At 35.6% G+C, this 16,844-nt stretch overlaps 1 protein-coding gene across 1 annotated transcript in view; it reads left to right on the forward strand.

Annotated features, from left to right (window-relative positions):
* LOC123840037 (ovostatin homolog 2-like) overlaps nucleotides 1-16,844 on the forward strand; it is a 48,316-nt gene that overhangs the window by 16,437 nt on the left and 15,035 nt on the right. Inside the window, 9 exon segments of the mRNA XM_045869790.1 lie at nucleotides 157-394; nucleotides 1,603-1,634; nucleotides 1,637-1,807; nucleotides 2,399-2,548; nucleotides 11,611-11,781; nucleotides 12,582-12,729; nucleotides 14,322-14,418; nucleotides 15,057-15,285; nucleotides 15,660-15,789. Coding sequence (XP_045725746.1) covers nucleotides 157-394; nucleotides 1,603-1,634; nucleotides 1,637-1,807; nucleotides 2,399-2,548; nucleotides 11,611-11,781; nucleotides 12,582-12,729; nucleotides 14,322-14,418; nucleotides 15,057-15,285; nucleotides 15,660-15,789 — 1,366 coding nt within the window.

Below are 16,844 nucleotides of genomic sequence, written 5' to 3' on the forward strand. Positions count from 1 at the left end.
TTTTACTTCCAGTAACTTGATATTTGAAACATCAGCCACAAGCTAAGGTTCCTTCCTCTCTACTTTGAAGCGATAAGAAACCTTCCATTCTGGAATAATCCCTGTCTTTAAGGGTCTTTATAGCTCTAAGATCCTTTGTTTTCCTTTTCTTATCAGGCCACATATATCCGACCTATGAACTGCTATCCTTCCGGCTGGCTAACACCTGAGTATGTGGACGCTTATTTCTCAGTTTCACGCTTTTACTCCCGAACCAATAGCTTCCTGAAGATTGTTCCTGAGCCAAAGCAGCTTAGATGCAATCAACAGAAGATTGTTACCGTGCATTACTCCCTAAATGGGGAAGCATATAGGGATGATTCAAATATCAACTTCTTTTATTTGGTAAGCCTCAGTTGATGGATCCTTGGGTCTTGTCTAATTGTCTGCTTAGCACAGTGCAGCTTGGAAGGGGTATGTCAATCATGCCATGGTATCTGAGTGAGCCAACCTTCTCACTTTGCTGGGAATACTATTGGATCTATTAAGAACAAACAGAAACTAGTAAATGAACACATAAACATAAGCAAACAGATACATAAAAAAGATCCAAGGCAATTTCAATTTCCCTAAGGTTGAAAAACTTACTATTCAGAGTCTACTATTTTAAGCATTCTATTATAACTCATATCAAGGATTCATGACCCTTTAGGAGAGTACAACATTAGGCAAATACCAGAGAGTAAGGTGCAAGGCTCATTTGGATAAGCAGTAAAAGGAATTCGCTCTTTTGGTTCTGTCCCCATATTTATCCATTCTGTCCTTATAAGGCAAGTGAAAAGCTAGACTTTTCTGCCCTAGGGATGTCTCCATCTTACAAATAAGGAAACAGTGGTGAAGAAGTGAAATGACTTGTCTTACTCGAAGCCAGACCGTCTAAGTAACTCAGAGCTTTGTATACCCCCTTGCACAGTACACTGCGTATTATTCACCAAGTTTCTAGCACATAATAGGCTTTCAGTTAATCATAGTTTCTGTGTTCTTTTCCAAATTGTGTCGAGTCTACTTTTTATATTTGTTCTTAGAAGCTACCTCTCTTTGGAATAGAATTCTCATTAGACCATTCATATCGATTTTTAATATCTGTGAAATAGTATAATGTTACACATTTTGTTTTCTTTGTTCTGCACAGGTGATGGTGAAAGCAGCTATCTTCCTCAGCGGGCAGAAGGAAATCAGAAACAAAGGCATACATAATGCATTCATTTTTTACTATGGACTCTGCCTTCATTTTTTTTTCCTTTTAAGGAAATGTTATAGGGGTAGAGTCAGGAGGTTAGGAAGAGCACTTAATGTTAATGGTCGGTGGCTACAAAGCAGTAGTATGGCCCAGGATATCCTTCCAACTATTTCAAAGAAAGATTTCTCCTTGTTTCTATTATAGCCAGGTTATCAAGCGCATTATAGAAAAGTGATGTCCAAAACCCAAATATTGTCAATGCCTAAATGATGCAGTCTTTTTTATTTGTGTACATAGTTCCCATTATTTAATTGATTTGCCTTTAAAATAAAGCCCAATTTGCTCTTCCTTTCCGTAAGCCATTCTCTTTTAGCTAAGTGTAGCCAGTGAGCCAGGAAACTTCGGGCACTGTATCCGTTAACGCCGTCTCCTATTTACACAGCCTGGAATGGCAGCTTCTCATTCCCGATGAACATTAGTGCTGATCTGGCTCCCGTGGCTGTCATGCTGGTCTACACCCTTCACCCCAGCGGGGAAATTGTGGCTGACAGTGCCAGATTCCAGGTTGACAAGTGCTTTAAAAACAAGGTGACGCTTCTGTTTCTTGCCTGTCTTGCGAGAGCAGGGAGCAGTTTTCTCCCTGTTGTCTTCTAACGTAATTACTATCACCTTTACATGGTGATCTCAGAGTAAATGTTGGTATAACTAAATTATTAGGGATGAGGGAATCGCCAAGCAGAATGAGTAAGTTTTGGTAGCAGTACCAATCCTGAGATGATAGAAGGCTGGTGAAGATGTCCTTGTAGGGACAGTTAAGGGTGAGAACAGGCAGGAGAAACAAAGGTACAGAAATCTATAAACAGGGCGCCTGGGTGGCTCAGATGGTTAAGCATCTGCCTTTGGCTCAGGTCATGATCCTGGGGTCCTGGGATCGAGTCCCGCATCGGGCTCTCTGCTCCTTGGGGACCCTGTTTCTCCCTCTGCCTCTCTCTCTCTCTCTCTCTCTCTGTCTCTCATGAATAAATAAATAAAATCTTTAAAAAAATTTTAAAAAAAGAAATCTATAAACATTTATTTGGAAAAGATGGTGTTTATTCAAATTATTTTGAATGTATTCAAATATATTTATTCAACTTATTTTTAAAATTATCTTACTCTCCTTTTCTTCCTCCACTTTAGGTTAGCATAAAGTTCTCTAAGGAGCAGGGGCTACCCGGCTCCAACACCAGTCTCTACCTGCAAGCAGCCCCTGACTCATTCTGTGCGCTCCGGGCTGTGGATAAAAGTGTTCTTCTGCTGAAATCAGAACACAAGCTGTCAGCTGAAAGTGTAAGCTCTCTGATTTCCTCATTTTCATCCGGATTCCTTCCCTTCAGCTTATGTTTTGTGTTTGTTTGTTTGTTTTGTTTTTTTAAAGATTTTTTTAAATTTATTTGAGAGTGAGAGAGAGCACGAGAGCAGGGTGAGGGACAGAGGGGGAAGCAGGCTCCCTGCTGAGCAAGGAGCCCCATGTGGGGCTCCATCCCGGGACCCTGGGATCATGACCTGAGCTGAAGGCAGACACTTAATGACTGAGCCACCCGGGCGCCCTCAGCTGATGTTTTTATTTGAGATGACACATGTTGAGAATATCAAATATTTTCTTCCTTTGTTCCTTCATGGGTTACATACTTCATTTTTCTTGAAACCTAGAGTTAAATCTCTTGAGTTGAAGGATATGTTTGGATACAGTATCTAAAGTTGTTATCTGTTAACAGAGCTTATATTTTCATAAGCATTTCCAGACCAGCAATTCTTGAGTTTGACAGCAAAACTGTTTTCATTAATAACTGTTGGATATTTTCCCTTTATTTTTTAGCACAAGAACATATAAATATGGAGATGTATGATCCTAAATTTTTTCTTATTAAAATTATACCTATTGCTTTAATCCATTCGAGCTGCTACAACAAAACACCCCAAATTAGGCAGCTTATAAACAACAAAAATATTTCTCACAGTTCTGGAGGTTGAAATTCTGAGCTCAGGGAGCCAGCATGGTAGGGTGAGGTCCCTCTTCTGGGTTGTGGACTTCTTGTATTCTCACGTGGTGGAAAGGACATCTTTTATAAGGGCATGAATCTCATTCTCTACTTGCTCCACCCTCATGACCCAATCAACTCCCAAAGGCTCTACCTCCTAATTCCATCACACTGGACATTAGGATTTCAACACATGTATTTTGGGAAGACACATTCAGACCACAGCACCTGTGTAGTGTAGAAAATGTGCAAAATACACAAAGACATAAAGAAGGAAATCCTCAAAATCATTCATTATCTTAACACTGAAACATATTTTTTTATTTCACAAAATGGACTCTTATTGTACAGAAATGAACATTTGTGATGCAATTTTTAAATCTCTTTTCTGAAGGCATATATATGTTACAAATGAGATCTCCCTGAAAAATGAAATTTTGTTTTCTGCTTTTAACATTCTATAGTACAGCTAGTTTTAAATATAAACTGTAAATATTAATTAATAACAATATGCTAATAATGATTAACCATGACATAAACTGTATATTTTTTCCCGTTGTAAAAGTTAAATACATATAAATTTCTTATTGGTGCTAAGAAGCTTCTAACTGATTTCAGAGTCAGAAAAGTATCAGCAAATAAAGGATAAACTTATCTATAAATGTGGAAAATATATATGCACTTTTTTTCTAAAAGTTTCATGGAGTCAGAGTAAATAGTTTCTCCTCATTCTTCCTACAACTGGTGGTAGCAAGGTCTTAGAAAAACCACCTGAGGAAAAACCATTAAGGGTCCTCCAATAGAAAATTTTAGAAGCGCTTCACCAGACCTGAAGATTCAAGTGAATCTGAATATGATATCAGAGCCAAAAGAGGCAGTTGCCCTTGTTTATTATCTATAACCATATTAACAGTGTAAATCAAGCAATGTTATATAAATGAGTGTATTCCAATTCATATTATTTAAGTTCGTAGTACTTTTGATATTACGTTACATAAGTTTAATTTTTAGTTTTAAATAATTTTAAAGATTTTATTTATTTTATTTCAGAGAGAAAGAGAGAGAGAGCTGGGGGGCGGGGGGAGAAGGGGCAGAGGGAGAGGGAGAGAGAATCTCAAAGAGACTGCCCTGAGCGGAGCCCGACACAAGGCTGGTTCTCACAACCCTGGGATCATAACCTGAGCGGAAACTTAGAGTCAGAAACTTAACCAACTGAGCCATGCAATTGTCCCCCTTCTTTTAAAAGATTTTATTTATTGATTTTATTTTGAGGAGGGGCAGAGGGAGAGGATAGAATCTCAAGCAGACTCCTTGCTGACCATGGAGCCCTAAATAATTTTTTAAAATGTAAGAATTTTACAGAGAACTCTCACGTACTCTTTACCTACATTCACCAGTTTTTAGCATTTTGCCACATTTATTTTCTCTTTCTCATTCTGTCTCCCCCCCACCACACACACACATGCCTCACATATATGTACATAGCATTTCCATTTTTATTTCTAAACCATTTGAGGTGGGTTGAATACTTCATGCTATTCCTTAATATATCAGTGTTCATTTCCAAAGAGCAAGGATATTCTCCTGCATAATTACAATACAGTTATCAAATTTAGGATATTAAACATTGATTCAATACTTTGGATCTAATCTGCCAGCTATGTTCAAGTTTCATCAGATGTCCTCTTTACCACATATTTTTTCCTAATTTAGTGCAAGATCCAAGACAGGATCACATACTGCATTCGGTGCTCATGTTTCTTTAGTTTCGTTTAACCTAGAACACAATCTTTCTTTGTCCCTTGTGAAATTGATATTTTTGGAGAACATAAGCCAAGTATTTGTGTTTGTTTGTTTGGGTTTGTTGTTGTTGTTGTTGTTGTTTTGGGTTTTTTTGGGGGGGGGGTTTGTTTTGTTTTGTTTTTTTAGAGAGAGAGTACAAGCAGGGGTGTGGGGCAGAAGGAGAGAGAGAATCTGAAGCAAGCTCCACATCCAGCATGGAGCCTGACACAGGGCTCCATCTCATTACCCTGAGATTATGACGTGAGCCGAAATCAAGAGTCAGACTTTTAACAGACTAAGCCACCCGAGCGCCTCCCAAGTAGTTTTTTGATAAAATGTCCCTCATTTTAAGTTTGTCTGGTATTTCTCATGATTGGGTCAAGATTATGGATCTCTGGCCAGAATACCACATACATGATACTGTGTATTTCTCAAGGTACACAAGATCCATCTGCCCATCATTGGTGATGGTAATTTTGATCACCTGATAAAGGTGTTTCCATATATCTCCATGCGCTATTTTCTTCCTTAAACTAATAAGCAATTTGTGCTTATTAAGACTATTTGTACACCCTGCTCCACATCAAAATTTCCTTAGAGTTAGCATCCATTGATACTTTTTGCCTAAACCAATATTGGTATGATAGTGGAAACATGATTTTCTAATTTTCCCTCTTCCTCTTATGGATGCAAGCATTTTTATTTCTCAAAGATTTATAATTTGGAATTCATAATTCGTCACTATCCTTAATTATTTTTATGTTAAATTGTCTTAAATTTTCCAGTGGGAGCATCTTCATGTTCTTGTGATATGTCCAGATCATGTTTTTAGCACTCATCGATTTTCTGACACCATATGTTCTAGGCCCATCTTCTACTTCCTTTGCGCTAGCCTTGAAAATAACTATTTTTCCAGGGATCTTTAATTCCATAGACAATGGAATAGCATTTATTTAATTCTCTCTTTTTAAAATTTAATGTCTATCCAGTTAATACATTATCTTTGCTGATTTGTGATACTACCTTTTTCATATACTATTTTTCTATTGGTTATTATGTTTATTTCTGGAATTTATATTCTGTTCCATTGGTCTGTCTATTGATGTGTCAGCACCACACTGTTTTAATTATGGAAGCTTTGTAGTGTGCATTAATTTTGGGTAGGAATCAACTCCTCATCCTCATCTCTCAGCTCTTCTGTTTTAGGGTTTCCTTAGCTATTTTTCCATGCTTGATTTTTCCATGGCAATTTTATTTTTGACTCGTCTAACTCAAGAAAAGGTTTATGATAATTTTTATTGTGATTGCATGGAATTTATAAATCAAATTAACTACATCTTATTGGTGAGATGTCATATCAAGAGCAAGGAATATCTTTTCATTTGTTCAAGAATACTTTTGATGTCTTCCATGAACTTTAATTTTAAATAACTCTATATATAGTTTCTTGTTAAGCTTATTCATGAGCATGTTAACTCTTTTGTTGCTATTGTAAATGAGGCTTTCTCTTCTCTTATACATTCTAACTTATTCTTTGGGCACATGGGAGGTATTTTTCGCATAGTAATCTTATATTTTGCTAACTTGCTGAATTCCTTTATTGATTTGGTTAGTTTTATCAAAGGCTCTCTAGGCTTTATAGGTATACTGCCATATTACCAGCAAATAGAGATAGTTTTCTTTCCTTTTTGCCCCGTGCATCTATTTTTTTTTTTAATTTTTGCCTAATGGCAGTACAATGTTAAATTGCAGGAGGAATAGCATCCTTGCCTTGTTCTGGACCTTAGCCAAAATAACTGGTAGGCTATCCTGTGCCTGGTGCTTTTGCACATGGTAGTTTCTTAATAACTTTCTCTATTTCTTTTATAAAAATTGGTCTGCTTAAGCTTCGTCTCTCTACTGGTGTCAGTTTTGGCAATTTTGTTTTCCTAAAAAATTAAACCTTTTATTATAGGTTTTCAAATTTATGTGTCCTGAAAAGTGCAAAGGAATCTCATGATACTTAAAAACTATGTGCTCTGTATCAATAGCTACATCCTCCTTTTCCTTAATTTTTTCCTCCTTATGTGTAACTTTTATTTTGTATATTTTTACCTTCTTCCTTTTTTCTCCGTATTAATTTGCTCGTGGTTTATCTATTTTGTTGATTTTTTCAAATTCAGATTTTGGTTGATTAATTTGATGTAATGGGGTTTTTTGGGGTATTGTACTACATTAATTTTTGCTTTTATCCTTATTACTTCTTTACTGTTGCTCTTTTTGTTGGTGCTATTTTTAGCTTTTTTATTTAGTATTTACATAATTTTCATTTAAGTTTAAGGTTTAAGTGTTAAGGCCTATGAATTTTTCTCTGATCTCTACTTTTAAAGTATCCCTTAGATTCTGATCTGTAGCAGTTAACATCATCATTTTTCAGAAATTCTATAATATTTGTACTCAGCCTTTCACTGAAAACTTACTTAGTGGAACATTCTATAATTTATATGTAGACAGGCCTCCCTATTTGGGGATTTTTTAAATTTCAAGTTATATTGCCTCATGATCAGTAATCTTTCTATTTTATGGAGACTACTGATATTTTTTTGTGTGCCCAAATATATGAACAGATTCTGAGAATGCTTCACTTGAGTTCAGAAGATTTAGTTTCTTTTATCAGTATGTTTTATATCCGTAAGATCTGACTTTTTTCCAAGTTTTTATTTAAATTCCAGCTAGTTAACATATAGTGCAATATTAGTTTCAAGTATACGATATAGTGATTCAACACCTCTGTACAACACCCAATGCTTAATCACAAGCGCACTCCTTAATCCCATGGTTATTTAACCCATCCCCCACCCACCTCCTCCTGGTAACCATCAGTTTGTTCTCTATAGTTAGGAGTTTGTTTCTTGGTTTGTCTCTCACTCTCTCTTTTTCCCTTCTTAAATTCCACGTATGAGTGAAATCATATGGTCTTTCTCTGACGTAGTATAATACTCTCTAGCTCCATCCACATCATTGCAAATGGCAAGATTCTGTTTTTATTTTTTTATACACTTGAGCTGTCTTGTACTGAGAGTAGTGTGTTAAACTACCCTATTAAGAGTGTTTCTGTCTGCTCCTCCTTGCATCTTCTGTTGTTTCTGCTTTGTGTAAGTGGTTGCTGTATTATCTGGGGCACAGATATTCATAACTCTTATACCTTTATTACACAATGGAGGGGTTGCCCTGGAAAGTGCTCTTCTCTATCTTATTTGATGCCTTTTGGCCCTAATTCTACTTTTTCTGATATCAAGATAATTATAACCTCTGTTTCTTATTAATTTCACTTACCTGGCCTTTAGTTTTAATATTTTGAAATATTGTATCTTATGGGTTTTTTTCTACATAGTATAGTGCTGGATTTTGCTTTTTTTAAAAAGCCATTTTTAAGGAAAATTAAGTCCACTCACTTGTATGGATATGATTGATATGTTAGACATCAACTCTATCATAATGTTTTTGTTATCATTACTGTGCATTATTCAAATTTATTTCTTTAGCTTTTTGAGTTTTTCTTTGCTATGTTTTCAAATTTCTTCTTGTATTGAGCTGAGGTTTAATTTTTATTTTAGTGATTGTCTTTGTATTTTTATCTTTTTTAATACTCTAATCTCACTTTTTTCTTGCCTCATAATTAAATCTAGCCATTTTTAAGTAGTATCCTTTGACTCCTTCCTGTTACCTACACCACAGTCCATAATTTTATTGTATTTTTCCCTTTTCTCTCATTTTAAATTTGAATCTTTACTTCTTTGTCAAAACATACTACACTTACATTCTACTTTTCTCTCCATATCCACAAAGTTCTGCCCACTTCCTCAATCACCTTTTGGTTGTATAAAGCTTTTTTATACTAGACTCCTCAGAAGGTCATATGGGTATAGAATTCCCTGATTTTCGCATATTCACAATTGTTTCACTAAAGCTTTTTTGTGGGAAGGACAAGTTATCTATATCTTAAATCCTTGTTTCCCCTTTTTTTAAGTTTCTTGAAAATTATATTCCACTATTGCCTTACTTTGAATATTGCTTTCAAGAATTCTGACATGTTTAAATCATTTGCCCTTAAAAAGTATTCCTGAAGGCATTGAGGCTTTTTTATTTTTTAATACTTAAAGTCTAATAGCTTTAGTAAAACTATTTTAGTAAAATCTCTCAGAATCTATTGTTTAGGAGAAGTTTTACCAGGTATTCAGTAGACCCATGCATTGTGTAAATTCATCTTTTATTTCCAGAATTTGTCTTGGATTATAATTTTAAATACTGGTTTTTCCATTTTTCTCCCTCTAGAAAAACTCTATAAATATATTGGATCTTCTTTGCTGGCTTTCCAGTTCAACTACTTTGCCTATGACTCATTTTAATTTATTTTTCTCTCATTTTTATTCTTTTTTTCTTTATTTTTATGTTGCTTTTTAAAGTTTTCTTTCAATCTGTTTTTTCTTGAGCTCCTTATAGAGTTTATTTCTGATATTATTCTGACTCTTTCTGACTTTAATAAATTATCATTTTATTTCTTCCTAGGTTTTGTTCATTTCCATTCTTCCATCCTTTCTTTATTGAATTTCTAATTCATGGTGCTTTCTTAATACCCCAAATGAATGTTTAAGATTATTTGATTTATATGAAGTGTTTTGGGATGGCTTTTCTGTTTATTTATTTATATATTCAGTTAGTTAGTTACTTTAGCAGGTAAGTTGCATTAGCTAAAACGTTCCGATTTGCATTTTCTATTTTATCTTATACTGGTTTTGTATGGTATTAATTTTCTCCAGTTCTTAATATTTTTGTGGACAGTGTTCCTGGGTAGAGCGCCTTTTCCTGTTATTTTAATGAAATGCAATTTCTTTTTTTAAAAAAATGTTGTTAATGTTGGAAATAGGAGTGGAGATGGGCATATTTTTATTTCCCTTTCCAAGGAGCATCACACTTGTTCTAATAATCTGACTATTTCCCATCAGCCAAGCTGCCACTTCCAGGCCCACTCATTTCAACCCCCTTCCTTGTATCATATATTGAATCTCAGAACTATGACTCATATTTTGATACTGAATGTAGTACTTTCTTTATCTGGAGTTGATTTGGTGTGTATTTCCTCTCATTTCTCCATCCAGTCTCTTCTTCGTCCTACTCTCTTAAGCATTCCCTCTCCAGCTTTCCATACCCTCAGATTTTCAGCAACAGTACAGAGCTGTGTTGGAATTTGGTGTTTATTTCTTTACTAACAAGTAATTTGAAGGTCGTGGCATTATCTATATCCCAGTAATGTTAAAGACACAGTCAGGCATATTATTATTTCTCTTTGATTTTATATTTGCTTTGGAAGGATATGTAAGAAGATTAAAATCAGACAGCTACCAGACAGCTGGGGGTTCTAGCATTATAATTGCTATGGATCATGTGTAAATTAGGCCTTGGAATAATCCATAGATCTTCAGGCATCTCTTGCCTACATGCTATCCTAAGTCCTGAACCAAAGCTGAAAAAGTTTATGAACATGACATTGACCATCTCAAACAAAACTGAAGATACCCTCTTCTGAAAGGATGAATTAACTCAAAAGTGTTAGATTAAATATCATGGCTATGCTCTTTTTTTTTTTTCTTCAAATTTTTACTTAAATTCTGGTTAGTTAACATAGAATGCAATGTTTGTTTCAGGGGTAGAATTCAGTGATTCATCATTTACATACAACACCCAGTGTTCAACAGGACAAGTGCCCTGCTTAATACCCATTACCCATCTAGCCCATCACCCACCCACCTCCCTCCAACTCTCAGTTTGTTCTCTATCTTTAAGAGTCTCTTATGATTTGCCTCCCTCTCTCTCTTTTCCCCCCTCCCATATGTTCATCTGTTTCATTTCTTAAATTCCACATAAGAGTGAAATCATATGGTATTTGTCTTTCTCTGACTTATTTCACTTAGCATAATACCCTCTAGATCCATCCACACCTTTGTGAATGGCAAGTTTCATTCTTTTTGATGGCTGAGTAATATTCCATTGCATATATATACCACATCTTCTTTATACATTCATCAGTTAGTTTGGCTATTGTTGATAATGCTGCTATAAATATCGGGGTGCATGTACCCCTTTGAATCTGTATTTTTGTATCCTTTGGGTAAATACCTATAGTAGTGCAATTGCTGGATCATAGGGTGGTTCTATTTTCAACTTTTTGAGGAAACTTTATATTGTTTTTCAGAGTGGCTGAACCGGTTTGCATTCCCACCAACAGTGCAAGAAGGTTCCCCTTTCTCCACATCCTCACCAACATCTATTGTTTCCTGTGTTGTTAATTTTAGCCATTCTGACAGGTGTGAGGTGGTATCTCATCATGGTCTGATTAGTATTTTCCTGATTATAAGTACTGTTGAGCATCTTTTCATGTGTTTGTTAGCCATCTGGATGCCTTCTTTGGAAAAATGGCTATTCATGTCTTCTATGTGATGGCTATGCTCTTAAAGAAAAGAACAAATTATAATGGCACAAAACTTGCCAATTTTGTAAAAATAAAAGGAATGCTTAAAATCATTGGGAACCATGTGATTTTTCTCATAGGTGTACAACCTGCTTCCAAATATAGAACTATATGGTTATTTCCATCATGGGCTCAACCTTGATGATGGCAAGCTTGACCCTTGCATTCCTCAAAGGGATATGTTTTACAATGGTTTGTATTACATACCTGTAAGCAACTATGGGGATGGAGACATCTATGATATTCTCAGGGTAAGATCATTTAAGATTTTAAAAATTATTTCATCTCAATTTTAACTTTAGTATTCATAATGCATACCCATGTTTTATTAACTGTATACTTTACTTCCTATTCTTGGAGATTGGTGTCCATAATTTGTTTAAAGATCACTCAGAAATTGTCTTATAAAAAGGAGATATTAATTTTTGTTGATTTTTCTCTCTTTTTTAACAATAAACAAGTGGCAGTGAAGTTATAAAAACCTCATGTTTGAAGTAATGAGACAGTTTTCAACTTACTGCAATAAATGTTATGCAGAAATCATCAAATCAAGGGGCTAAAATATAGTCCAGGCTCCATCTAAACCTAGGCTATCAATTAGATATGCTGAGGCCTCCACAAAAGGATTTTTTATAATTGAGGTCAGAGGTATAGAAGAAAAGGGGCATATAATTAGACAGACTTTAGCTTAAGTCCCAACTCTCCAAAAGACTGTTTTGTGTGTGTGTGTGTTTGGTGTTAATTAGGCTGATGATAGTGCTTATCTCATAAGTATTTTTCCCTTTGAATTAAGTGGGGAATGATTTAAAATACTTAGCCAAATCCTAGCACATAAATGCTAGATAAATCATAGTGCTTATTATTTTTGTTCCAGATTAAAGACTTTCCATACATCAAATAGAGGTGACTTGACTTCTAAAATCCCAGACCCTTGCTAGCAGAGAAAACCTGTATATATCACCTACTTATGATTATAATAGAGTTGATAGGCCTTTTTGGGTCTTACATGAAAGAAATGCACAACTTTCTTTTCCTGTTTGTTTCTTTGAAGGCTATGGGTCTGAAAGTCTTTACCAATCTTCATTACCGGAAACCAGAAGTATGTTCAATGGAGCGAAGGCTGCGAGTCCCTAGGCCATTGTATCTAGCCTCAGAAGAATATGCACCAGTATACAGTTATGCCCCATCTAGAACTGCATGTGGGTAATCTAGAATTTTGTGTCTGAGAGACGACTAAAAGAATTCATGGAATTGGGTGTACTTGGGATAAAACTATAAAAATTGGGACTTAGGTGTGAATTGTACCATGTTTTTGGCTACATCTAGAAATCTTGCAAGTGAATAAAGCAGGATAAGGCAGACCAGAAATGGTTTTTGTTTTGGTTTGATTTTGTTAAAGGGAAAGATTACCTTCAGCTATGAAAGTAAATTTTTTTTTTATTGGGTAGAACACAATATCAGAAGAGCATAGGAAGGAGGCAATGTGTAGGGATGAGGGATGTGGGAGGACAGTCATTATAAGTGAGTGTGATAAGGGAGAATGAGGTGTCCTGATGGGGCCCTTATACCTTTATTATGTATAAACCATAATACACAGAGTTCAAGGCAAAAGGTATTTTAACTCCCAGATAGCCAAAAAGCTGGTATCAGAGAAGCATGTTCAAATATTAGTCCATTTTCTATTGGAAAGGCTATAAGCACAAAAATCAGCCACAGTCTTAGATGAATGAGGTAACTAGGGCAGATTTTCAAAACAGAAGTTTAGTCAGAGAAGCAAAATGAAACAAGATCAGCAAAACAGAACTGAAATCAAAGCTGAATTCCAGGTCTGAAAATACTTGAATAGCACTCTTAAATCCTTCTACGTAACATTGAATTAGTCCATTAGTTGAAGTGGGTCTGATCCAGAAACGACTTGAGAAAAATGAAAGGCCTGACAACTTTATACAAAGGTGGACTTGGTGAATAGTCAAGAGGCCCTACAAAGTCGAGTTAGAAACCACTTTGGAGTCCTAGTCAAGAGGTTGAAGCTCCCCACTCCCCACTTTTCTGCTACTTGATGACACCATATTCAGTAAGCTTTATCAGGAACATTTCAACTCTTTAGTATCTTTCAATAAAATATAATGAAACCCAAAGTCATTCATTTTCACCTCTTCTTTCTTCAGTTATGCATTTGTTAATTCACTCAACAGACATTTATTGAGGCCAGGCACAGAGTCACACATTGTAAATGCCGTGGCTTAATCTCTACTGTCCTAGAACCTTTAGTCTAACAGGGAAGCATTACAGCGAGACAGGTAATTCCAAAGCCTTGGGAGAGTGCGTTACATGGAAAGAATATGAATAGAAGATATAAATTCCTCAAAGGCTTACTATATCCCCCTGAAGGAAAGAGCATTTATACCAAGACCTGAAAGATGAACAATAATGCACCACAAAAAGAGACAGAAGGGCATTCCAAGCAGAGATTCCAAGGCATATTAACATAGTGGAACTGGCAGACACCAGAATGTCAAATGAGAAACTCCATTCAGTGAATAAAAATCACTTTCCTCTAGATTTGGTTGTAGCCTGATTGTTGTTTTTGTCTGTTTGTTGTTGTTTTTAGTAATGGCAGAAATTTGAACAGCAAAATGCAGATGCCTTGGTTGAGATGTACATTTATTAGCAATGAGCCCTGGGAGCAAAGCATATGTGGTTAAAGAAATGGCTAAAAGTGTGTGTCATTGAAGCCCATACCTTTATTCTCTCCAAAGAAAGCATTTCTCTTTTCTTTTAGCTCGTGAAGGCATGAAGGAGAATTTTGACTATGTTGAACAGGCTGTAAGAGAAACAGTAAGAACAAACTTTCCAGAGACGTGGATATGGGACCTCATCAGTGTCAAGTGAGTTTTTGAGTTTTCTCTCCTACATGTCTTTATTTCTATTTTCTTTTTGTTGTGATCTCTTAAACTTTACTCCTGGATATATAAAGCACTAGCATATTTGTAAAATACATTATACTATTCATTTGTATGTACTGACCACGTAGTTTATTTTATTTTTTTCTATAGCATTGTTTCTCATTTATTAATCTCATGCAGAGAGATGTAAGCTACCTCAATTTTTAAAAAATAATGCAGTGTTTAAAGAAATGTGAGGTTTTTAAGGATAAATTTCGTAGAAATCTAGCTCTCAAGATTGTTATCTAACGCTCTGTCTAAACCTTTTAACTTACTTTTTTTTTTTTAAGATTTTATTTTATTTATTTATTGAGAGAGAGAGTGATAGAGAGCACATGAAAGGGGGGAGGGTCAGAGGGAGAAGCAGGCTCCCTGCCGAGCAGGGAGCCCGATGCGGGACTCGATCCGGGGACTCCAGGATCATGACCTGAGCCGAAGGCAGTCGCTCAACCGACTGAGCCACCCAGGCGCCCCAAACCTTTTAACTTACTTTTAACCTTCAGTTAATACCTTTTTGCTTGCTCTGGACTAAATTTCCTTGTTTAGACAAAGAATGCATTTCATCAGCGATCTCTCCTTAGTTCCTCAGGCTCAGCAAATCTGTCCTTCCGCATCCCTGATACTATAACCCAGTGGCAGGCAGATGGCTTCTGTGTGAATGGTCATGCTGGATTTGGCATTTCATCAACAGCTACTCTGGAAATCTCCCAACCTTTCTTTGTTGAAATGATCTTGCCCTTTTCAGTTGTTCGAAATGAACAATCTGATTTGATTGTCAATGTCTTCAGCTACCTGAACACATGTGTAGAGGTAAGCTGTTCCCTTTGACCTGGAGACAAAATCTAACAAAGCCAAAAGATCTCTCAATATTTTCCTTGAATATTGCCATATTCTTTTTATTCTCAAGGGCAAAATGGTACTATAAAGTGTTAAGACCTGTTTCCATATTCCTTAGACAAAGACAGTTGCTTTAATTCACAGCAAAGTTTTAAATACTGCCTTGACAATGTCATTTCATAATTTCATAATGATGTGTGTTCTAGCCTATTTTTCTTCTTGTGAGAAGTCATTTGGTATCTTTAATTTTTGCTAACTTAAAATAGTTCATTTTCTCAAGATGGGAAGAGGAGTAGTAACAGCAAATAATTTAGAGTGCCACCTTCATTGCATGACTTTTTTTTTAGATTTCTGTTCAGCTAGAAGCATCTCAGGATTTTGAGGCAAATATCAGCACGCCTAAAAACAATGGCAGTGAGGTTATCCAGGCTGGAGAGAAGAAAACATATGTCTGGACTCTATTACCTAAGACGTTGGGTAAGCATCTATGTGTATGCCAATCTCTCATGGAAAGTCAGGCTTTTTTTTTTTTTTTTTTTACTTTTAATTCCAGTGCAGTTAACATATAGTGGTTTCAGGTGCACGGTATAGTGATTCAACAATTCTATACATTATTCAGGCCTCGTCATGATAAGTACACTTCCAATCCTCGGATTGGGTGAAATAGGTGAAGGGGGAAACCAACCTATTTTTAATGCCTTCCTTTATTTTCCTTACATCTTCTATACAAACATAATTTTCTCCCTCTCCTTTTTTAAAATTTTCAGTTAATTTTATAACCTAATTTCCTGTAGTTCATGCTTATGTAGAGCAAAACCACCATTCATTTGTATAAAAGCATAATGTGATTGAAATACGATATAAATGCCAATTTTCATGATCTATCAAATCCATATATCATATCCTAAAAGAAAGTTATATTTTCATTAATGTTGCCCAGTTCCTTCACTTCTAACTTGCTCCTTCACCCACCATCATGAACAAGTGTCATCAATCCCAAAATTACTCCTCAATCACAAATTGCCAGGATTTGCGAATTTACTAAATATATCATGAGATACCAAAAATACTGAACACTTGGATGGAGATCAAACACTGAGTGGAATATTGTCTTCACGCATGTATTATCTGTAATATAAAAAAATAAATTTGAAAGTATCCTGTTGAAAATACAAGGGAAGGGTTAAAAAGAGTCTAGTACACAGAAAAAGCTAGATGTGGTAGATGCATGATGCTCATTATCACTCACGTAAAAAATTGTCATTAAAACTTCCTTTATTTCATGTCCCCTATTCATTGTATTATTTGGGGTAGCAAAGAGTTTATTTTTGAGGTTGTTTTAGTTCACCTGTGAGGTTGGTCTGACTAAAACTAGTTTTCCTGATAGATTTTGTTTCTCAATTGTTCTGACTACACTATGTCTTCAAAAATCTTACCTTGGCAATTAAGATAGAACACTGCATGGCATTTTTTGTGGCAAGTTTTATGGCCTTAAGTGGGGGACATAGTTCTAAGATTGGAGAATCAAAGGC

Source organism: Mirounga angustirostris, unplaced genomic scaffold (assembly GCF_029215605.1).
Source record: "Mirounga angustirostris isolate CCGP_5_RB_7025 unplaced genomic scaffold, mMirAng1.0.hap1 SCAF_5, whole genome shotgun sequence".
In the NCBI taxonomy this organism is placed as follows: Eukaryota; Metazoa; Chordata; class Mammalia; order Carnivora; family Phocidae; genus Mirounga; species Mirounga angustirostris.